The sequence below is a fragment of the Salmo salar genome, chromosome ssa10, assembly GCF_905237065.1.
Source record: "Salmo salar chromosome ssa10, Ssal_v3.1, whole genome shotgun sequence".
Taxonomy (NCBI): Eukaryota; Metazoa; Chordata; class Actinopteri; order Salmoniformes; family Salmonidae; genus Salmo; species Salmo salar.
Window position 1 is genome coordinate 29,819,411 of NC_059451.1, and position 24,354 is coordinate 29,843,764.

At 43.9% G+C, this 24,354-nt stretch overlaps 2 protein-coding genes across 3 annotated transcripts; one reads left to right on the forward strand and one right to left on the reverse strand.

The window, feature by feature from the left end:
• The first annotated feature begins 1,277 nt into the window (after window positions 1-1,277).
• Window positions 1,278-9,814, forward strand: LOC106613949 (E3 ubiquitin-protein ligase RNF170). Its single transcript, XM_014216797.2, has 6 exons — window positions 1,278-1,541; window positions 2,066-2,168; window positions 3,090-3,198; window positions 6,264-6,337; window positions 6,783-6,893; window positions 8,540-9,814. The coding sequence occupies exons 1-6, from the start codon at window positions 1,501-1,503 to the stop codon at window positions 8,837-8,839; spliced, it is 738 nt and encodes a 245-aa protein (XP_014072272.1). The 5' UTR covers window positions 1,278-1,500; the 3' UTR covers window positions 8,840-9,814.
• Window positions 9,815-9,941: 127 nt separating this feature from the next.
• Window positions 9,942-21,538, reverse strand: pfas (phosphoribosylformylglycinamidine synthase). 2 transcript variants are annotated; one of them, XM_014216793.2, is made up of 25 exons: window positions 21,415-21,538; window positions 20,049-20,171; window positions 18,588-18,723; window positions 18,349-18,454; window positions 18,033-18,231; window positions 17,327-17,432; window positions 17,074-17,214; window positions 16,840-16,964; window positions 16,586-16,714; window positions 16,293-16,430; window positions 15,905-16,033; window positions 15,524-15,754; window positions 15,204-15,427; window positions 14,855-15,097; window positions 14,421-14,651; window positions 13,969-14,149; window positions 13,802-13,885; window positions 13,498-13,653; window positions 12,615-12,734; window positions 12,312-12,457; window positions 11,597-11,896; window positions 11,399-11,513; window positions 11,173-11,322; window positions 10,879-11,019; window positions 9,942-10,738 (listed from the first exon to the last, which is right to left on the reverse strand). In XM_014216793.2, the coding sequence occupies exons 2-25, from the start codon at window positions 20,167-20,169 to the stop codon at window positions 10,425-10,427; spliced, it is 3,966 nt and encodes a 1,321-aa protein (XP_014072268.2). In that variant the 5' UTR covers window positions 20,170-20,171; window positions 21,415-21,538; the 3' UTR covers window positions 9,942-10,424. The 2 variants fall into 2 exon arrangements, with proteins under 2 accessions (XP_014072268.2, XP_014072267.2); XM_014216792.2 differs by having other exon boundaries at window positions 11,170-11,322.
• Window positions 21,539-24,354: the final 2,816 nt, after the last annotated feature.

Below are 24,354 nucleotides of genomic sequence, written 5' to 3' on the forward strand. Positions count from 1 at the left end.
TTTCACTTTCTCTCTCTCCTTCTCTCTCCCTGTGTCAGAGGGAGAACAAAGTCACTCTTAGCCTGTTAGCTCAGCATTCACCCTCTGACCCCTGCCAAATCGATCGACTCCTGCTGTTTTTAGAGATTTGGAGGCATTTTTATCCTGTACTTGAGATCGAGAAGTGTAGGGTGAACGTTTGTGTTCCAGGAAGCAGACTGTGAAGCGCTGTAACAGACAAAACAGTTCAACATCATATGTGAATATTTTCACGTTGCAAACATACACTTGCTGATAACAGATCTTTATTACTCATTAGAATGGCAGACTGTGGGAATTCAGTTGTAATCTTGACCTTGGGCAATGCGAATTTGTATCTACGGTATCTTTACCAGTACCAATGTGACAGACTTATGTATGAAGACTATTATGATGGCGTTTGTGCGAATCCTAGTGAATTTAGAGGGTTTGATATTTCTTTCAACATGGGGGGCTCTTCAAAGAGATGGATAGAGGTCTCATCATTGTATCTGTCCCATTATGGCATCTGTGAAAGCATGGGCAGCACCATTGAGGCATTCTTAATTTTAAAGTGCTCAATTTTCGTCTTCTTTTGTGTTTGCAAAAAAGTGTAAAGCGATTGGTGATTTACCAGGACTTGCAGTGCAGGAGTCTTGAACCAACTCTTCTGTGTTATTAATTTATTGTGGCCACTAGATGCCGCTGATATAGTTTAAAGCCATATACAAACCATACAACCCAATTTGAAGAAGATGACAATGCTCTGATCATTGGCTGATTGCTTTAATCCATAGGAATCCCCACCCAGTTGACTACTAGTGGAAGCCCTTAATGTCAATGTCCATGCTAAAACAGGTTATTTCCAAGTAGAGATCTCTATACATTTCTATGAGTCTGATACATATGGATTGATAGACAAGGTTTTTCACAACTCTATTTCACCATAGAGCTGGTGTTTTATGGTAATGGATTTAAACTCAGTAAACCTTCAGTAAATCATTGCCAAGTTGGCACTAAACTATTAAGACTGAAAAGGCGGGGACAAACAGGATAGCTTTGAACTTGTGTGGGTGGTCACATGATCAAAATAGAATTTGGAAATGGGAATGGCCATGGAAACGCTTCCTAGTTTTTGTTTAGAGCCCTTATTGATTTCATGTTATAATAACATTTACCAATCACATCTATCACATATTAGAGAATCTGCTTTTATGTTATGTCATCCTAGAACATTGACATTCACTGCAATCAATAATGTGATCTGGTGCTCTCTAAGTCTCTTCCAGGCAGGCTGCCATCAGCTCCCAGATCGAAAGGCCTAGTTAATGATTAACTGACCAGTAAGATTTATTGTGTACAATGATGCAGTCAGGAAACATTTCCTTCTCTAGCCTCTCCGGGAAACACACACTCTACATAGACACACTCATGAGTGTCTAGGAGACACTCTCAGGCTCTCTGTCTGTTTACAGCTACCAGACCTACACTTCCAGCTGCCAGATGAATCAGACCATGCACACCTCACACAGCTCTCATCCCAGGTAAGTCTTCTTCTCTCTGGGCATAAACAGAGGGTCTATACCCTCTCCTCTACACACCACCCACTCACACACTACAGATGCTGCTAGTATAGGTGTGGTTGGGTGTCTGGTACTTAGACTGTAAAGGTCTGGTAGCTTGGGGTTGTGTTTTATCTGGTATCCAGATGGTTTTCACAGTTAACTAGTTTGGGTACTTGGTATAGGGGGATGGGGTGTCTAGTATCTGGTTACTAGCTTTTTACCAACTAACTAAACTTGCACTGGGCAAATCACCATAAGATCCCAGTTTGGCTGCAATATACCGTATGTGTATTGTCCTCTATAGACAATGTATAGATGTTGGACAAACTATCTACTGACTTCATTCAGTGTCAACTGAAACTATCAATAAGCAACAAGTTGTACAGCTATGGTGGCTGATAGTTTGTTAAATAAATTGTTGCGTGCCAATTTGAACATTAACACAATGTAATTCATGTTATTCCCCCCGTCTCCCCAATCTCCTCCTCCCCCACCTCCTCCAGATGTGACCCTCTGCCTGAGGTCACAGTGGGTCAGGGTCACCTAGGATCGTCCTCAGAACACACACAGGACCGAACATCCCTCAAACATGTGACCTACAGCAAGGTGAGGCCACACAGAAACACACACACACACACTGGGTCAACTACTGATGAGCCCTAACATCTAAGAATGCTAGGGGGCCGGGTTCTAAGCCCTGACGTGACAACCACTATAATCACACTGCAGTGTCAATCAATGCATTCCACAATGTCAATAATAATTTTTATATTAGAAAACATGAATTGTAGTATAGCAAAGTTTTGCTGCATGTCTTTTATATTTATAAATTACTGTCTGTAGGGAATCAGGATAAATAGTGGCCATACTTTCCATAGTGCTAAAATCATTGCTGCCACAAAGACCAGCATAATTACATTGTACTTTTTGTTAAATTCATAACAGAACATGGTTCTGTTGGACAGAGAAGTTGAGATGCTCTACCCATATGATTCCTGGTTATGTCAGAGTAATGTCACTGTCTTAGTTTGTTATTGTTGTTAGTTGTTTGGTTGTGATTACTGTTATTAACTGATAATAACTCTTCCTCTTACAAATAACTGTTACTGTTATTAACTGATAATAACTCTTACTCTTACAAAAAACTATTACTGTTATTAATAATGTTTAGAAGAGAGGCAGTCTGGAGGGAAAGAGGGGATGCCAGGGCTCCCTCCAGCTGGCAAGCTAACTTAGACCTTGATCATTTCCGAGCTGATATTTCCTTATGATGGGGTCCACTGTGGTCCATTTAGAGGACCTTGGCCTCATCTCGTCCCTGGTGCTTGTTTCTGTTATTTCACTGCTATTCCAGAGGTGTGTATCTCATGTTCCTAAAGGCCACAGTATCTGCCAGTTTTAGACATGGGACCTGCCTTTCCAATCACTCTTTAGTGATCAATTAAGTGCAGAGAGGTCAGAGAAACAGAAACCGGTGTTATAATTACCTATCTCTAACTTTACCAATGTATTCCTCTCTTTCCCAAGAACTCCTCTCAGATCTGTCCATCCGCAGGCCACAGAGACTGGCTCTGCCCTGTGTGTCTACAAACTGCCAGCTTCCCCGTACAGACCAACTGTGGCCATCTCTTCTGTGGTAAGACAGTACCACGAACCACCACCACCTGCACATGATCGGATTTATCTAAGGGCCAATAGAGACTTGTACAGATAGAAAGAGGTCTTTAGAGCCCAGAAGGTAGCATATTAACATTTACATTACATATGAAAGTACCATACAACACACTGACTACAGCAGCAGGTCAGGGGGGATCTATTCAACTCTATTGTCTGTCCATCTGTCTGGCCAACGAAGCATCCGTGTTTCTATCCGTGTAATATGATGACCTGTGTAGTCTGGGCCACACTAGTGACCCAGTGTGTGGCTCCCACCTGATGGAGATCACACACAGTCAGGCTTTGCACATTCACACACATCTCTCTCATTTGGCCAGAGTCACGTAGGCTCACTATGAAAACCATAGAAAATAGGAAGGATGTTTTTGGCACGCGTGTGCAAACTCTCCCCAGGCCATCCATGGTCTAAAAGGTCCTAAGATATGGGGATTATATGGAATTGTTATGACAACCTGGCTTCCAGTCTGGTCTTTGTCTAGCTATCGTACCTGGGTGAACACAAATGTAAAATATCTGAAATACTTGAGGTGTGTAGCGTGGTGCGAACTGGCGGCAGAGAAGTCAGGCGCAGGAGAGCGAAAACTGAATTACAATGGTGTCGTTTAATACACATAAAAACCAACGTAGACAGAACAATATAATAATGGGTCAAACAAAACCCGGTAACCCCCAGCATAACGTGCACAAGCACTACAAGAAAACAATTTCAGACAAGGACATGGACATGGGGGGAACAGAGGGTTAAATACACGACATGTAATTGACGGGATTGAAACCAGGTGTGAGGGAAGACGAGACAAAACCAATGGAAAATGAAAGGTGGATCGGCGATGGCTAGAAGGCCGTTGACGTCGATCGCCGCCCGAACTAGGAGAGGGACCGACTTCGACCGAAGTCGTGACAAGGTGTGCTTGACTTAGTTCGCCTGGCTCAATAGAACCAACAAAATAGTCCCAAAAGTGCAAAATACAAGCTTGCTAAGTCAGGAGAATTTCACACATTTTAAATACCTTTTCGATCCATTTCGGTTTGCTATCTCTGAGTTGGCAAAACGGACTGTTTTGACAATAACCTCATTACAGAAATGGGACAACAGTCATAGACAGCTACAGTTGCCTTCAGAAAGTATTCACACCCCTTGACCTTTTCTACATTTTGTTGTGTTACAGCCTGAATGTAAAATTGATTAAATTGAGGATTTGTGTCACTCGCCTACACACAATACCCCATAATGTCAAAGGGGAATTATGTTTTAAGAAATGTTTACAAATTAATAAAAAAATGAAAAGTTGAAATGTCTTGAGTCAATAAGTATTTAACCCCTTTGTTATGGCAAGCCTAAATAAGTTCAGTTATCTATACGGTCCCTCAGTCGAGCAGTGCATTTCAAACATAGATTCAACCACAAAGACCAGGGAGGTTTTCCAATGCCTCACAAAGAAGGGCACCTATTGGTAGATGGGTAAAAAAAAGCAGACACTGAATATTCCTTTGAGCATGGTGAAGTTATTAATTACACTTTGGATGGTGTATAAATGCATCCAGTCACTACAAAGATACAGGCGTCCTTCCTACTGTAACTCAGTTGCCGTAGAGGAAGGAAACCGCTCAGGGATTTCACCATGAGGCCAATAGTGACTTTAAAACAGTTCTGGAGTTGAATGGCTGTGATTGGAGAAACTCAGGATGGATCAACAACATTGTAGTTACTCCACAGTACGAACCTAAATGACAGAGTGAAAAGAAGGAAGCCTGTACAGAATAAAAATATTCCAAAACATGTATCCTGTTTGCAATAAGGCACTAAAGTAAAACTGCAAAAATTGTGACAAAGAATACTGTAAAAAAAACACAGCAAAGGAATATACTTTTTGGCCTAAATGCAAAGTCTTATGTTTGGGGCAAATCCAACACCACATCACTGAGCAACTGGTGGTGGCTGCATCATGTTATGGGTATGCTTGTCATCGGCAAGGACTAGAGAGTTTTTTAGGATAAAAAATAAACGGAATAGAGCTAAGCACAGGCAAAACCTGCTTCAGTCTTTGTTCCAACAGACACTGGGAAACAAATTCACCTTTCAGCCGGACAATAACCTAAAACACAAGGCCAAATATATGCTTACCAAAATGACATTGAATGTTCCTGAGTGGCCTAATAACAGTTTTGACTTCAATCGCCTTGAAAATCTATGGCAAGACTTGAAAATGGCTGTCTAGCAACGATTAACAACCAACTTGAGAGAGCTTGGAGAATTATTTTTATAATAATGTGCAAATACTGTACAATCCAGGTGTACCAAACTCTTAGAGACTTACCCAGAAAGACTCACCACTATAATCGCTGCCAAATGTGATTCTAACATGTATTGGCTCAGATGTGTGAATACTTATGCAAATGAAATATTTCTGGATTTCATTTTCAATAGATTTGCTAAAATGTCTAAAAAAATAACTTTGTAATTATGGGGTATTGTGTGTAGACGGGTGAGAAAAAAATATGTAATACATTTTGAATTCAGGCTGTAACACAACAAAATGTAGAATAGGTCAAGGGTTATGAATACTTTCTGTATATCAGTGGTGGGTTAAGATAGTGGATGACAATGATAGTAGCAACAGCCAATCTCCTCTCACTCACCTAACCTTCACCATTTTCTGTGTCATCATCACATGACATAATAACTACTCCACCAGACCTGCCCCACTTAATCCTGCCTTCCCCTCAGAGAGAGAGAGTGGGAGAGAGAGGAGCTACACTTTACACCTAAACACCATCCAAGTGTGTGTTAATTCATGAACATGCAGTAGACAAGGTCATATCACTACTACAACAGCTTCTAATGCTGCTGTCAGCATTTTGCTCATTCCCGCATTCCGCCTCATGCACAATAATATAAACACACTATACTAGCGATATGACCGTGTTTCCTTAATGGTGAATCGTTGTTTTGGTGGTAAGAATATTAATGAAACTAGAAGTGATAGAGTGCTTATTTATGTTACCTTGTTTCTCTGACTGCAGCTCCCTGTCTGATCTCATACTGGAGACATGGGTCCTGGCTGGACGCCATAAGCTGCCCTCTGTGTAGACAAAAGGTAAGGAAGATACACCCAAGTGTAGAAACAGCCATTATTACCAAGATATTACACTTGTTATCTGAAAAGAAATTGAGCAAAATGTCATTTTTCGCACATCATGTTCAAATCATCTATAAGTGACTTTTGTGAGCTTCACAATGAAATGTAGATACTTTTGGATGATTTGGACATGATGCGCAAAGAAATGCTGATATTGGTCCCATGACTTCAATGGGATTTGTGCCACAAATGTTAAAACGTTAGCATTTGGAAACAGTGCCAGGGAAACTAAACCAAAGCATGGATTGATTTCATACCTTGTTGATCAACTGCTTCCAGGGTCAGGAAACCAAGATTCAATTTTGCAATTTGGGTGAACTATCCCTTTAATTTGAATAAAAGTGATAAATAATGGTTCAGAATTTGTTGAATGTAACTGGAATGGATTCTCTCTCTCTCTTAGGTCAAGGTCCTGTGTTGTCTGTTCAGTAAGGGTTGGTCAGACAGTAAAGAGAGGGAGGTTCTGGGAGAAATCACAGATTACAACAAACGCTACTCAGGAGCCCCTCGAAAGGTCAGTACCACACACAAAACCTTTCATAACCTTTACTAACATGCTACAACCACACTACAACCTAGTAACACAAAACCTTTCATAACCTTTACTAACATGCTACAACCACACTACAACCTAGTAACACAAAACCTTTCATAACCTTTACTAACATGCTACAACCACACTACAACCTAGTAACACAAAACCTTTCATAACCTTTACTAACATGCTACAACCACACTACAACCTAGTAACACAAAACCTTTCATAACCTTTACTAACATGCTACAACCACACTACAACCTAGTAACACAAAACCTTTCATAACCTTTATCAAACCATGCTACAACCACACTACAACCTAGTAACACAAAACCTTGTCATATCCTTTATCAAACCATGCTACAACCACACTACAACCTAGTAACACACAAAACCTTGTCATATCCTTTATCAAACCATGCTACAACCACACTACAACCTAGTAACACACAAAACCTTGTCATATCCTTTATCAAACCATGCTGCAACCACACTACAACCTAGTTCTACTAAGCTAACATATGGAATTGTTTTAAGATTGGTCATACCAAGGATCATTTAGGTATTGGATTTAGCATTTTAGGACCCCTTTAGGTATAAAAAAATATAGATAAAAATGATTTGATAAAATATTTAATTTGTCCATTTCTACTATAGCCCATAGAAAAGCATTGAACAACACATTCATAACTGGCAAAAAAGGAATACGGTTTTGAAGTGTCTGTCATATCTAGGATATATATATATATGTCCATACTTCCTTTCATTTGTATGGGTTACCTTCAGATGAGTCCCGTGACACCCGTGGGGGGAGAAGACCATCAAGTTCGTGTTCGTGAGAGTCTCCCCTTTCCACATAGTGGTCATATTATTTTGTAGGCAAAACCATTCAGAAGCCCGATTTTCGGGATGTCTCATGGTCTGATAAACACCGCTGCAGCTCGGCCACCTTCCACCGCAGATGTGGTGGATGAGACTCAGCCCATGCAACAACAACAAAAAAACATATCTGTAGCTTAAATTGACAGATTTCAATGTTTTTTTTTATTATGTTACTTAGATTGACACACGGGTGCATCAATAGACTCTTAAGTTCGCTACTCCCCAACACTGTATACTACAATACAAATATTATTCATCTACAATGTATGTTCTTAACCTTGGCCAACATGGGCCTGGGAGGCTCACAGCGTTATTGGTATCTACAGTTCTCCACCAATTATCACATTTTAAACTCAAAACTTATTGTATTCCTCAAAATGTATGCTTTGAACATGAAGGCACTCTGCATATGGAAAAATGTGTAGAATTGCAGAAAATTAGCTTGAAGACATACATTTGTTCTCTTCAATGCCAAGAGAAGGGCCTTTTAAATGTTTTTTTCACTGGGCCCAAGACTTGGTTCGTCCAGTCATGCACTGAAGACGTCAAAGTAAAACTCCTTGTATGCTATTTTTAAATCGCTGATGAATTTGCCATCACAAAAGGGATCCCAGCCACAAAAAGTTTGGGAACACCAACTCTACAGAGCAAGAGCCAGATCTCTCTGTCCCACCTGAAGCCAGGCGAGGTGACCGTGACACCCTCTACTCACACCTGTGCCCGTTTGTCTTGTCCCTTAGGTGACAGACTACCTGTGTGACACGCCCCTGTTCCTGCAGCTGCTAATCCGCCGCCTGGGCACCATGGGGGGGCTAGTGTGCCTCTTCTTCCTCCGGGTGGCACTTTGCTGTCTGGGGACTGTGGTGTCCTTCACCTCGCCCCCCCTGGACACGCCACCCTCCCTGTCTGGCCTCCTGGGGGTCCTGGATGACCTGGTGGTGGTCTTCCTGCTGCTCATCTGTGTTATCAATATCAACCAGCAGATGGCACCAGATAGTGGGAACTCCTCAGTGCACACAGGGGGTAGGCCTGTTCAGTAACTCTCTGTAGAGCGAGCAGCAGAAATGATGGCCACCAGTGATTTAGCCTTCATTTCAACAGATCTCTTGAGGTGACAAACCTCTTTATTGCGAGAGAGACATAGCAAGAAGTCAGCAGTGTATGTCTGCTGGTTTTCATCCTGGGGTTAATGGGTGTATTCCCTAGGAACCAAACGGGGAGGGACAAAACGCTCGTTTTGGTTGCAAAACATTTTGGACTAATGATTACACCCCAGGTGTTGGACTCACTGTATCACTAGCCGAGGTTTGAGGTTTACAGCCTAATAGTGGTAAGTCTAACCAGGGGCTCAGTTTTTGCATTGCTGAATGCATAAAGTGTCACACCTAGCCTTCTTTCCTCCATGACCACTGATCTGATGAAAGCAACACGGTGGAACCTACACAAATAGTTTCTCCTCCTCCAGTGGGCATGTTTAATGGAATGTGTTGAATGTTTTATTATGCAGCATTTTGAGGTTCATTGTCTGATATTTTCAGATTTTTTTTGGTGTAGTGTTTCTTTCTACTCCTACAGTACCTGTTGCTAGTGTTGCAACATATAGGGAACTTTCAATAAATTCCCTGGTTTCCCCAAAATCTGTTGGAGGGTTCCTGGAATCAGGAGGGAATAAGCAGGAAATCCAGAATCCCCCAACCAGGATTTGTAGGAAAAAAAATGGGAATTTATTTAAAGTTCCTGGAATTTTGCAACCCTACCTGTAGCCTTTATTTTGGTGCCCGTGTTACTGGCCTTCAGTGGTTCAATAAAACCTGGGGTCTGTTCAGGGGGGTGCAGATTAAATGTAGGTTTGAGTCGCGGTTCGTCAGTGTAGGGATCAAGGCCTGCTGTTTCTCAGTGAAACTGTAAATACTTTATATTAATATTGTGAATACTTGTTAAATCCTATAAATGGTGTATTTATTGTTCTGAAAGTTTGTTATTTGTTCTTATTAAAGAAGGAGTAAATGCTGAGACCAATGACTCTTTTCCAGATGAGCCCTGTTTAGCACAACAATACACATCAAAATACAATAGACATTAAACTACACATTCATATACACATTAAAATACATGTTATCCTTGTATCAATTATTCCATCTCCACATTTTGAAATGTATTTAATTAGTTCTCAGTTTGATAGAAAAATAACAGTTCATAAACCATTTGGAAATTTGTCAGTAAATTACAAAATCCTCCAATATAATTAACAGTGTCAGTGATAAACAGAGAACCAATCACTCTCTGTTAATAGTAGCGTGACCTTCGGAATGTTAAAGACAGCTCAAGTGATTGATCAGATACTTTTGACCACGGTGCAGTGATTGGTGGGCTTTATTTCAGCATTGATTCTCTGGAATGTAAAAAACAATCTGCAAATTATTTTCAGTGTGAGAAAATACTATTTTAAGTCACAATAACATAAAGACTGATTTCAGCAGAGTAACAGTGAATAACATGTAGTGGTGTGGGGAAGTAATTGGAATGTTTCTGACCATTTTAGCAGTGCAACTGACTTCCAAGCCCAATTTTGATTTCCACAGTTGGACTACAGTGCGAAAGAGCTGTGTTGTCTAGCTAGCTCCCTCACGGTTGATGACTACACCAGGCAGCAGCGTTAGTAAACATGCGTAGCCAGGGAGAGGTGGTGCTGAGGGAGCTCTGGAGCTCCCTGGGGGCCCATGGCCACTGCCAGCCAAAGGTACAGCGCTCCGGGTGGGGCATCATGGCCAGGTGGCGCCCATCCCTGGAGCTCAGCCCCGCCAGGCCCTGGGGAGAGCCGTTAGGGTTCTGGGGGTAAACCTCAGTGGGTGCGCCAGTGTCATCCAGGTAACGGAGGGGGGCGAGGCAGGAGGAGATGATACGCTGCTGAATCTGGGGGGAACGGAACTGAACCAGACCTGGAGAGAGGGAGAAGATGGAGAGTTGGATGACCCTTGGTGTTTGTGCATCATAGCCAACATTTATCATTTCAATGTGGGAAATTGCAATAGCTGTCTATGAAGCTAGATACGCTGAAGATTATTTTAAGCGATTGTACCTTCCCCATGAGCCACCCAGACGCCCAGGGCAGAGCCCTCCATGCCCCGGAGCCAGACTGAAGGAGAGGCCTTGATCCCTACACTGACGAACCGCGACTCAAACCTGCCAGACTGGTTATGGGTCAGGACCACATCAGACTCTGCAGAGACAAACACACAGCAAGAGGGTGAGTGGGACTGTCTGAGTGAACAGTACTCAAAAGACAGTCTTCAAATGAATCCTTGTCTTGGTAAATCACTCTGGGAAGAAACTGTAATAAGTAGACACCAAAGCGAAACGGTTTGCCTACCACCTCCTCCCTCCTCCCCCTCTCCGACCCATCCCAGCAGGGCTAGGAGCTGACAGCCGTTGCAAACACCCAGACTCAGTGTGTCGTCACGACGCCGGAATTGCTCAAACTCCGCCCTGGCCCGGGGGTTATAGGTCACTGTGGCAGCCCAGCCTATCAGGAGACAGACACACACAGGATTAAAGAGAATATGCGTATGTATGTGTACATACTGTATGTGTGTGCATACCTTTAGCTGAGCCCAGGACGTCTGCGTAGCTGAATCCTCCTACAAACACCAGAGCCTTGAAGATCTCTAGAGTTAAAGAGCCTGAACACAGGTCCTGCATGGTCACATCCCATACCTAGACAGACACAGAGAGAGAGGGGTCTCAAACAAATTAGGTGTGTGTATGTATGCCTGTGTGTGTGTATGTGTGCGCGGTACCTCAAAGCCAGCCATGTAGAGAGAGACGGCCATCTCTCTGTCTCCGTTGCTGCCCTCCTCTCTGACCACAGCCACGCGAGGCTGGCCTGCACCAAGACCATTATTGCTGGGTTTCTCCATGGGGTCAAAGGTGAGTTTAAAGTAGGGCTGTGTGCGTGTGGCTAGCCCCTCCTCTTCCTGCTGTACACATAGCTGATTGGCCTGCAGGCGTTCAAGCTGGAAACTGGTGCCTTCCCACAACGCCCGGAGGCTGGGCAGACGGTCGCTCAGCACTTCCTGTCCGTCCACATGAACTTTGACCTGAGACAGGAAGAGGAAGGACAATGTTAACAACAAAAATAAACAATATCCCCCAAAAAGCATTAATATCAAAGCATGATTTATGTGTGTTTGAGTCAAGTGCTCAATTCTATATTATAAACTGGGTATTTCAAGCCCTGAATGCTGATTGGCTGACAGCCGTGGTATATCAGACCATAATACCACGGGTATGACAAAACATGTATTTTTACTGCTCTAATTACGTTGCTAACCAGTTTATAATAGCAATAAGACTCTCCATGTTGCGTCGTGCTTAAGAACAGCCCTTAGCCGTGGAATATTGGCCATATACCACACCCCTCGGGCCTTATTGCTTAAGTATCTAACATAGGATTCTGCCCTATATGATCATCCAAGACAAACAATAGTGATATAAATAGTGTGTCAGTCTCACCATGGACTCTGGTCCGAAGCCTTGGGTGGTGCCGATGCGGTGACACTGTAGTCCAGCGTGAGTGTACTTCTGACACACATTCTCCACGTCCCTCTCACACACCTCCACTACCAAGCCCAACTCCTCACTGAATAACACCTCCAGGACTATAGGAAGACAGGGGGAGGGACAGAAAGGGGAGAGGAAGGGTACATAGAGGTAGGAAGGGTAAGAGAGAGATCTGTGTTGTATATATTGCATATTGATGCCATCTTTACCCCTGAGGGGTTTGAATAAAGTTATAGAATGTTCTGTCCTACTGACTTCCAGCACCCAGAGAGGGCAGGTCCACCTCTATCCCACGATTCCCTGCGAACGCCATCTCCAGCAGACAGGAAATGAGCCCTCCGTCGCTGATGTCATGTCCTGCACTCAGCAGGCGGTCTGTAACACACATAACACACTTCTACAATATACTACTGACTAGAATACACTGGTATGATACACTGACTAGAATACACTGCTGACTAGAATACACTGGTATGATACACTGCTGACTAGAATACACTGGTATGGTACACTGCTGACTAGAATACACTGGTATGGTACACTGCTGACTAGACTACACTGGTATGATACACTGCTGACTAGACTACACTGGTATGGTACACTGCTGACTAGACTACACTGGTATGATACACTGCTGACTAGACTGCACTGGTATGATACACTACTGACTAGAATGCACTGGTATGATACACTACTGACTAGAATACACTGGTATGATACACTACTGACTAGAATACACTGGTATGATACACTACTGACTAGAATACACTGGTATGATACACTACTGACTAGACTACACTGGTATGATACACTGCTGACTAGAATACACTGGTATGATACACTGCTGACTAGAATACACTGGTATGATACACTGCTGACTAGAATACACTGGTATGATACACTACTGACTAGAATACACTGGTATGATACACTGCTGACTAGAATACACTGGTATGATACACTACTGACTAGAATACACTGGTATGATACACTGCTGACTAGAATACACTGGTATGATACACTACTGACTAGAATACACTGGTATGATACACTACTGACTAGAATACACTGGTATGATACACTCAGCAGACAGTACAGTGACAGTATATAAGCCATACTGATATAAAGTGTGACTGACCATGTAGCAGGATCTGTGTGGTATTGAAGCAGGCAGTCAGTAGCTCCGGGCGGTCGAGGTCAGGTGAGTGGTCACCTAACTGACCGTAACACTGGGCCAGAGCTGACCCTCCCAGTCTGTAGTGACCTGGATTCACTGGAACCCACAGTAACACGCCTGGAGAGGAGGAATGTTAGAGGTGTGCGTATGTGTGTGGAAATCAACTCCGGAACAGGTTTAAATGTTGAGCTGTGTCAATATTGTGATGTGCAGTGTGAATGTGTCTGTTCAAGAGTGTGTGTGCGTGTATGCGTGAGTAGCATACCTTGGCCGTCAGGGTTCTCCAGGTCAGGGGTAACAGTAGCCGTGATGTCAGGACACACAGCATACACAGAGATGACCAGAGCACCTAGAGAAAGAACAGATTTATACACCACACACACTGTACTAAAACACACACTGCCTGTCCCCCAAAACACACAAACAAAGTACCTGGTGCTTTGACAGTCTCTGTCCCAACTCTAGCAGCCATGCTCAGTGAGTCCTTCCCTCCGTCGATGGCCACGCCCAGCTGACCCATGACATCACACATGGCCTGACAAGCCTCCCAGAGACATGCCCCTTCACCAGGGAGTTTTGCCGCCCACATCCAGTTACCACTGCACTTTACATCCTGAGAACGCACGCACGCACACACACCACACACACACACAGTCAGCACTTAGCACAGAGATATTGGTGCTGCTGTTCGCTAAAAGTTTGTTTTGGATCTTTCTGAAGGGCTCTGACTGTGGTCAATGCCAGCGCACCCCAATTATCTCTGCTGTGGTCAATGCCAGCGCACCCTAATTATCTCTGCTGTGGTCATTGAAATCATTGCATGCCTATAATTTTCTGTTCCTGTCAGGGCTGTGATTCTAACCGTGCCCGTTATATTCTATTACCTTCAGGGCTGTGACTTCAGCAAACACCAGATTGGTCAGCGCTTCCCCCACGGCCATGCGAGCTCCCGCCCCCGGGGAAACGAGACCTTTGATTGGTTGTTCCCCGATGGCGGTCGCCGCCCCCTTCAGGCCGAATGGAGATAGAGAGACGACAGCGACATCAGCCAATGGGGTGTGGAGAGGACCAACGCACTGTTGCTGGGCAACCAGACCCGTAACGGACCGGTCCACCTGAGAAAGGGAGGGAGACACAGAAGAGAGAGAGAGAGATGAAGGTAGTGAGACAGAGAGAGAATACAAAATGAACTCAAGAGCTTCTCTCTCTACAAAAACATTTTATTTACTAAACCTAACAGCCTTAATTTACTGTTTGTAATGTTAACGTGAGGGTCAAACATTACTGAGATAGTGAAATCCCTAAAACACACACACACCTTGTTAGTTAGGTAGCGTTTGGAGGCGACGGCGGGCAGGCGTAGGACTCTGTCCAGGGCGTCTCTTACACCCAGCCCAGTGGGAAGAGACAGAGGCTTCAGGTCAGTTGTCATCCTCTCCATGACAAAGTCCTTCTGGGGCATCTTCCCCAGCACCCAGTCCAGATTGAGGTCTACAGGACAGCGCCCCCTGTCTGTCTGGTCCTCTCCTTTACCACCACCCACATCATCCACAAGCACTATCTACACATGGAGAGAGACCATTATCAATATCACTCACACCCCAAAGGAAAGGTGTGAGGTAAAATGACAGAAATGTCATTGAGTTGTGATTCCTCCCCATCTTCACCTTTCCATCTCCAGTGATGTTTCCTACAAAGTCAACGGGGCACTTCTCCCTCTGACACACCCTCTCCAGGAAGGAGCGATCTGATTGGCGGATGAGCATGGCATTGCTCTCCTGGTACTCCGCCCCCCATAGCTCCAACACACTGAGGGTGGGGTCTCCTCTCTTAAACCTGCTGCAGTAGATCACAGCTCCCGCAGGCTCACACAGCTCCTTCAACACGTTACCTACAAAACAACTACATGAATCCAACACAACTACACACCCAACACAACACAACTCAGACATCTGTTCCCCAGCTTCGTCACACACTCTCTTCTTACCATTTCCCCCTGCCCCCTGGTCATGTATACTACAGATGGGGTTTCCTCCCGCTCTTTCCAGACAGGCCCTGAGTGCCCGGTTCATCTTCTGTTCCATCTCAGCATCTCCTCTCTGCACCGCCCCCAGGTCTCTGGCACTGGAGTTATCACCCTGCACCTGGATAGAGGAGGCAGCCCCTCCTCCCACTCCGATCCTGTACACCGGACCGCCGATCTTCACCACCTCCATTCCTGACAAACAACAGCTCAAGTAACAGTTTTTACAGACTGGCATTAATTCTATGTTTAAAATAATCCTATAATGTCAATAAATGATTTCCACGTGTTGACCCCAACTTTACCACTAACCTTACACCAATCAGCTCTAACCAAAGATCTCACCTTTCTCCGCCTGCTCCTTCTTCACATGTGCATCTTCGATGGAGCCCAGCCCACCGCTGAACATGATTGGCTTGATCCACTCTCTCCTCTCCCCACTGGCCAGTCGCATGCCGAAGGACCGAGCAAAGCCTAGATGGAGACCGAAAGCAAGTTTACCTACTGTGGTTTCAACTCCAAAAAACATGTCATACTCATGAGGAACGGAAGGCTGGTTAAGTCTGAAATGGAACCCTATTCCCTATACGTTCCACCACTTTTGATTAGTGTGTACGAAATGGCACCCTATTCCTTATATAGTGCACTACTATTGAAGTACTACAGCAGCACTATATAAGGAATAGGGTGCAATTTCAGATGCTGCTGTTGTTTCCATTGTTCGTGTCTGTACCTGCCAGGACTGGTTCTCCAAACTTGTTGCCGTAGTCTGACGCTCCATCACTGGCTCCGATGACCACCTGCAGGGGCGGGGCAAAGCTGGGGGGGTACTCCCACCCCTCCCCCTTACACTCCCATGGCAGGCTGTAACCTGGGGAGAGAGAAGGATAGGGGGAGTGAAGAGGAGGATGGGGGAGATGAGATGGACAATTTGTCATCTTTTACTCATGCAAGGTTTCCTGCCATTTCCATGATCCTCACGACAGACAGCGGCAGGTACAGACAGACATCTCTCCGGACACTCACCAGGTATGTGGAGGTTGCCAAAGCAGTATCCGGCAGTGCCAGCGATGACGTGCCCGCCCTGCCCAGCACTCTGCACATCTCTGATACGCCCTCCTGTCCCCGTGGTGGCACCACTGAACGGAGCTACACCTGGGGTTACATAGAGGAGGAGGAAGGCAGGGAGAGAGGAGGGATTTCAAAAAGATGTAAATATATGTATAAAAGAACTGTAACACGCTCCTGGCCTGGGTGTGTGAGTGTGTGCATGTTCTCACCAGTAGGGAAGTTGTGTGTCTCAGCAGTGAAGATGACATGTCTTTCAGAGCGTCTCAACTCGTAGGAACTGGCCTGGCATGGGTCTCTGGGGTACACACTCTCCACCTCCATCCCCTTTATACCACTACACAAACACACACACTATGGAATTGTAAAATGTGGAAAGAAAAACTAAATCCCCATCATTGTGTGACATTTTGTAAAAGCGTCCTTCCATACACCATCTTTCCTACCTGCTGTTGTCACAGAACTGGATGACGTTGTTCTGGTTGCTATGACGCTGGGTGTCCATGATGAGGCTGAACAGAGTGTCCTTCTGCTCATGTCCGTCAATCACCATACGTCCCCGGAAGAACCAATGACGACTGTGCTCACTGAGGGAGGGCGGCACAGAGACAGGAAATGCAAAAAGTTACCCCCAGAAGCAAAACATGAATAAATAAAAAAGGAAGATTAAAGAGTACACCCCCAACAAAACACACCTACCTGTTGGACTGGGCGAGGTCGAAACACTCCACACTGGTGGGGTTCCTCTTCACTCTCTGGAACAACGATGTGTAGTAGTCCAGATCCCACGAGTCAAAGGCCAGACCTACACACACTTGAATATGTTATTTGGATCAACAATGAAACACGTCAGATCAAACAGGGAGCTCACGTCCTCAAGGCTGTTCACATTAACACAATTCTAAAAATGAGAAACTAACAGCTATCAAGGGAAGGCTGTTCATGTGGGTGAGTTTACTATTCAGTCTTTAACGCCACAGGCTCCTCAGAAAGTATGAGGGATTGAATTTATCACACACACACACACACACACACACACACACACACACAGATATTGCAAACAGTTAAATCACTGCTCGCAGAGCATGCTATAATCTAATTACACAAACACACAAAGTGTGCCTTAGTGTAATTACAGACACACACATACAAGCTAATCAATGACACTGTCACAGTCCTGTGACTTCAACCATCTATGTCATTAGATTATACGTCATGTGACAAAGTAGGCCTATCCACATAAGGGGAAGGACTGGCGAAAGAGAGGGGGAGGGAAAAGGAAAGGTTAGAGAGGACAACAAGAGATAGCTGACATAAGAAGAAGAGTGAGAAAAGAAAGAAAGGTAGACAGGAAGGAACAGATCGAAGACCTGATGAGATATCTAACATTAACAGGTGTACTTACCCAGCTCATCGTTAGCCGTCTCCAGGGCAGCTCGTCCTTTCTCCAGGATGTCTACCTCAAACACTTCCTGTGGTTTGGTTGCCACAGTGAAGGAGGAGATGGGATGTGTGTAAACACACTCAGTCATACTGTCATAGAGACTGCTGACCAGTCTCTCCACCTCTCCATCCAACACTGTCTCACTCTGTCCATCCTTGGGCTGGAGAGAGGCGAGAGAAAGGGACAGGAAAGTTAGAATTGATCCAGTTGTCCCCTTGTGCAACATGGCAGCCTGAGGAATTGCACCTAAATTGTGTGCGTCTGTGTATTTGTGTACTTGTATCAGCAGTCTTCTGGACAGCTCCACTCTGGTGACGTTGGTCAGTCCAGCACTTTGACAGATGGACACAGCGTTAGTGGACCATGCTGTTGAAAAGTTCAACCTACAGGGGGCAGCACAAACAAAACATTAGACCACAACATATCGACAGTGGGGCGCAAGGGCTGATTTATTTGAGCATTTCACTATACTCTAGGCCCTCGTGTTTGTGTGTGTGTGTTTGTGAGTGTGTGTACCTAGGTCCGATCTCCACTAGTGTTCCTCCCTCTCCCTCTGTCAGGTATGGTGTGTCAGACAGCTGTTCCGTCTGCAGAGCGGGGCGGAACAGCCACAGCAGCACCTCCCTCTGCTCTACACTCAGAGACTCAGCGCCTAGGGGAGTAAGGGGAGGGATATGAGGAGAGAGAATTAGAGAGCCTAATATTTGCTTAAGACACTTTTTCCTCCTCTTCATTTAACTAGGAAGTCAGATAAGAACAAATTCATATTTATAATGACGGCCTACCAGGACGGAAAAGGCCTCCTGCGGGGACAGGGGATAAAAATAATAAACAACACTACACAAAGAGAGACCTAAGACAACACAGAATGGCAACAACACGACAACACACGAGCAGCACAAACATGGTACAAACGTTGTTAGGCACAGACAACAGCACAAAGGGGAAAAAGGTAGACAACACATCACGCGAAGCAGCCGCAACTGTCAGTAAGTGTCCATGATTGAGTCTTTGGATGGAGATAAGAGACGGAGATAAAACTGTCCAGTCGCTAGCTGCAGCGAACTGGAAGTGACCCAGGGATGTGTGCTTTGGGGACCTTCAACAGAATGTGACTGGCAGAAGGGACGTTGTATGTGGAGGATGAGGGCTGCAGTAGATCTCTCAGCAAGGGAGGGTTGAGCCATAAGAGTTTTTTTTATAAGAATCAACCAGTGGGTCTTGATTTGGGTATACAGAGATGGCCAGTTTACAGAGTATAGAGTGTAGTGATGTGTCCTTTAAGGAGCATTGGTGGTAAATCTGATGACCGAATAGTAAAGAACATCTAGCTGCTTGAGAGCACCCTTACCTGTCGATCCACAGTCCCAGTCAAAAGTTTGGACACACCTACTCATCTTATTCAAGGGTTTTTATTTTCTACACTGTAGAATAATAAGCTTAGACATAAACTATGAAATAACACATGGAACCATGTAGTAACCAAAAAGTGTTAAACAATTGAGCTGGATTGGGATGAGTTGGACCGCATGATTCCTACATGATTCCATATGTGTTATTTCATAGTTTATGTCTTCAGTATTATTCTACAATGTAGAAAATAGTAAAAATAAATAAACACCTACTCATTTAAGGGTTTATCTAAACTTTTGACTGGTACTGTATAAATGACATCTCCGTAATCTAGCATGGGTAGGATGGTCATCTGAATCAGGGTTGGTTTGGCAGTAACAACCACATCATCAACATTAAGGGACATGGGCAGCTGTGAGGAAGGTATATTCTCCAGTTCTTTCACCACTGTCCAGAACTTCTTGGGGTTAGACCCACAGAGAGAGAACTGCTTCTTAAAGTAACTAACTTTGGCCTTCCGATAGCCTGAGTGCACGTATTTATTATTTGCCTGAACAACAAGCAGTCAGCCTAAGTATTTGTGCGTATCTTTCACTCATATACATTATGCACAAACACACTCACCTGTCAGCTCAACATTGTAGCAGAGCTCACTGGTGATTGACAGCTGGGGGTGAAGCTGAGCAGCAGTCTGTAAGACCCACCCCCTCTCAGCCTCCTTACTGTAGAACCTCACTACTGCCATAACTAGAGATGGGGAGATGAGTGGATCATTTTATTTTTTAAGCTGCATTTCAAAACCATAGGTGACATAGCACATATGTCACCATGCACATAGTGGAGGCCACATGACAGAAGAGTAATTTAACACTAACCATCTTTAAATCAAACACAATCATTATAATAAATCAATAATCTATAAGGACCTACTCCAGATCTGTCCCTGTGTTGACCTTTGACCTGATTATGCCCTGGACAGAGGTCAACTCTGCAGCCAGAACAGAGTGTGTTGTATTTTTGTGACACTGTAGTCAGTCTGTCAGCTAAACACAGGAAATTATACAAACATACTAGAGCGAGATCAAATACGTGTCTGTCAGTGTAGCCTAACTGTTGGCTTATCAGTGTGGGTTGGTACACACTGCACTTTGGGTTCTAAAGATGTCTCGATGCTCTCACCCTCAAAGGAATGTTTACTGTAGCATTTGAGGTCCATTGATACTTTCACGTGTGAATATAGTGCTAGTCTGTGACAAGGCAGCCTAGTTGTTCAGCTAAACTTGCAGCCATTTTCTATGCATTGCAAAATCTGCCCCAACTGTTACTAGGTTATAACAAGTTAGAGGATGTGTGCTAGACAGAAATACAGAGTAGAACGAGGTGATCACTTTAGGTAGCTAAGTGGATATGGATCATGAGGCTGATTCCCACTCCACTCCTCTCTATACAGTGCATTCAGTAAGTAATCACAGTCAGGACATGGGTCAACTTTATTATTTGCGTGTTGCATCACAAGGCATGCAGCTCGGGCTCTATCAGGGGTATTTCGTTAACTGATAACCAGTGTCCTCCATATGAAAATAATGCTTTTTTAGCTATGATAGCAATTTAGCCAGAGATATTGTAAGTAATTTGGTTAGCCAAGTAACGTTAGCTAACAAAATAATAAAGAATACAATCAAACTCGGATTTGATTGTTGTATCAACAAATGAACTGGTAAGAGAACGTGGCACGTAAATAAGTGAGTTTTCTACTTCCTGCAACAATAGATCGTGCACAAGATATAACACGGCATCAAATCTAAACTTTGAAACCGCTAGATAAGTTACTTGCAAAGTTGCTATCTACAGTAACGTTAGCTAGCTAGCTTTAATTCGTCAGCTAGCTGGATATTTCAATACGAATAGTTCACTAGCTAGTAGTTAGCTACAACGAGTAAAATAAAGGCCAAAGTTTAGTGGAAAACTTTCTTAGCAAAAGGCTGCTTACCTTCCAAGTCCAAAAGTAGCTATTTCTGAATGACTGATCGGTAGAGCACCCCACGTGTGTGAGGACGCACCAAACTCGCCACCACACACCGACGATGAGAAGACGGCGCATGCGTGCTTCTGTTGTAAACGTTTGGTATGATCCTGATTGTACATTTTCCTTTAAACGTTTGTAATTCCCTTCTTTGTGAAATTAGGAAGAAGCCCATGAAAATGATTAATGAATACAGCTTTGTGCCATATTTCTGATTTCCTTTCTGCATTTATTATAGGCAACACAGACCTAACATACTGGCCAGTAGGAAGTGCGCGCACACACACACACACACACACACACACACACGACTTGCCATCTCAGATATATTTAATAAATTAAAACAAGGTACAAAAAAGAAACAATGTACATTTCATCCCGCTCCAACCCTCCTCCTCTCTCTTTGTCAGTGACAAACATACTCTCAGACAGTTCCCTTGACCGTAGGATGAAGTCAACCCTAGACACTGATCCGAAGTCAGTCTTGCATCTTCAGCCCATAAAGGTTAAATTGAGGACCCACTGAGGGTAAGCTGATCCTAGATCTTTGTCTAATGGCCAACTTATACCCAGAGCATTATCTCACAGCGTCACACTCACAGTATTTCATAATCTCCCAAAAAACCACCCACCCCGTACCCCAAAAACACACACATGCTACATGTCTGCAGGCACCTAGTGACACGAAGAGGGAACGGACAGAGGAGATGTCATAAGGAAGCAGGAAGTACACATGGGAGCCAGCTGCTCCAATCATTTCATCCATCCTAAATGGTACCCTATTCTCTGATCTCCATCTATTTTCATGAAGTCATTTCAGACGCAGTCTCAGTTCCATTCGCAGAGAAGAGTTCCATTCCATCTGTCTCCAACTGCAAATACAGTTCCTGAATAATCTTTATGACATCGCTGACTACCCCTCCCAGTCTTGTTCTAGGCAGGCACCCGGTTGGGTGATAGGACTCAGGTTGCTTGTTGGCAAGCACTGGTTAAGAGCGGTACAGTGTGTAGTTTGTTCTACTGGTTTATAGATCATACGAATGAGTTCATCTAGTCAATGGTTAGGACTGGTCAGTCAATCCAGGAAATATGGAGGTTAGTGGACTGTTGCAGTTCTTGTGTGTTGTGAGCAGAGAACATTTAAGTGGAGTACTCAATATATGTTGTAGGGGAGGACTAAGATAGTGTCAAATGGAGGGATAGGGTCCATGATTAAAAGGGGGGGGTCTGTGTGTTTGGTAGGAGAAAGTGATGAAGGTCCAATATAAGTGCACTCAACAAGTGGGGGGCAGACATTTGCTCACACTCATGCACACTGCATCAACACTGCACAGATGCCCCTACACATACACGCCCCCCCCCCCCACACACACACACACAAGAAAGTGTTCAGAAACTTATTATGCACAACATGATTAATAGAGTTGCACGACTACAGTGACTGTACAGTCCACAGATAGGACAACACACCCCCATCTATTCCTTTCCCTCCCCTCACAACACTCAACTCTCCAACCCCTGCATCACTCTCTCCCTCACCTTTTCTCCCTCCTCATTGATCGGACATTCTAGATTATTGAGGAAACTACAGTTCTGTGTGTGTGAGTGTGTGTATGTAGCGCTGGACAGGGGCAGGAGAGCAGACAGTATAATCTTCTGCTTTAGTCTAGTTGGTCAGTGGTTCAACCTTCAATCAGCACATAATTCCCCATAAAGGCAAATATCAAAATCAAATTAGACTAGTTCACATGACATTCCAAAATAATGTTGGCAAACGTAAGAGCATTGGGGTGGGTGAGTCAGTGTTGTATGGTATACGGTATGCTGTTAAAATGTGTCAGTCCACAGAATCCTGTCCCGTCATTGGTCCCTCTCTTCCTGTTTTGCAGCAGCAGGACTGGCACTCCCTTTGTTTCGTAATATATATATAATGTATGTGTGTGTGTATATATATGTATGTGTGTGTATATATATATATATATATATATATATATATATATATATATATATATATATATATATATATATATATATATACACATACACACACTTGAAGTCGGAAGTTTACATACACTTAGGTTGGAGTCATTAAAACTCGTTTTTCAAACACTCCACAAATTTCTTGTTAGCAAACTATAGTTTTGGCAAGTCGGTTAGGACATCTACTTTGTGCATGACACAAGTAATTTTTCCAACAATTGTTTACAGACAGATTATTTCACTTAGAATTCACTGTATCACAATTTCAGTGGGTCAGAAGTTTACATACACTAAATTGACTGTGCCTTTAAACAGCTTGGAAAATTCCAGAAAAGGATGTCATGGCTTTAGAAGCTTCTGATAGGCTAATTGACATCATTTGGGTCAATTGGAGGTGTACCTGTGGATGTATTTCAAGGCCTACCTTCAAACTCAGTGCCTCTTCGCTTGACATCATGGGAAAATCAAAAGAAATCAGCCAAGACCTCAGAAGAAAAATTGTAGACCTCCACAAGTCTGGTTCATTCTTGGGAGCAATTTCCAAACGCCTGAAGGTACCACGTTCAACTGTACAAACAATAGTACGCAAGTATAAACACCATGGGACCACGCAGCTGTCATACCGCTCAGGAAGGAGATGTGTTCTGTCTCCTAGAGATAAACGTACTTTGGTGTGCGAAAAGTGCAAATCAATCCCAGAACAACAGCAAAGGACCTTGTGAAGATGCTGGAGGAAACAGGTACAAAAGTATCTATATCCACAGTAAAACAAGTCCTATATCGGCATAACCTGAAAGGCCACTCAGCAAGGAAGAAACCACTGCTCCAAAACCGCCATAAAATAGCCAGACTACGGTTTCCAACTGCACATGGGGACAACGACCGTACTTTTTGAAGAAATGTCCTCTGGTCTGATGAAACAAAAAT

What these genes read in the sequence shown, in the direction of transcription:
- LOC106613949 (XM_014216797.2), top strand. Translation starts at nt 1,501, where the DNA reads ATGAATCAGACCATGCACACCTCACACAGCTCTCATCCCAG. An exon ending in TCACACAGCTCTCATCCCAG is followed by an intron (nt 1,542 to 2,065) that starts GTAAGTCTTCTT and finishes CACCTCCTCCAG; the next exon opens with ATGTGACCCTCTGCCTGAGG. An exon ending in AACATGTGACCTACAGCAAG is followed by an intron (nt 2,169 to 3,089) that starts GTGAGGCCACAC and finishes CTCTTTCCCAAG; the next exon opens with AACTCCTCTCAGATCTGTCC.
- pfas (XM_014216792.2), bottom strand. Translation starts at nt 20,169, where the DNA reads ATGGCAGTAGTGAGGTTCTACAGTAAGGAGGCTGAGAGGGGGTGGGTC. An exon ending in CTAGTGGAGATCGGACCTAG is followed by an intron (nt 18,455 to 18,587) that starts GTACACACACTC and finishes TGCCCCCTGTAG; the next exon opens with GTTGAACTTTTCAACAGCAT. An exon ending in GACGGCTAACGATGAGCTGG is followed by an intron (nt 17,433 to 18,032) that starts GTAAGTACACCT and finishes AAGTGTGTGTAG; the next exon opens with GTCTGGCCTTTGACTCGTGG.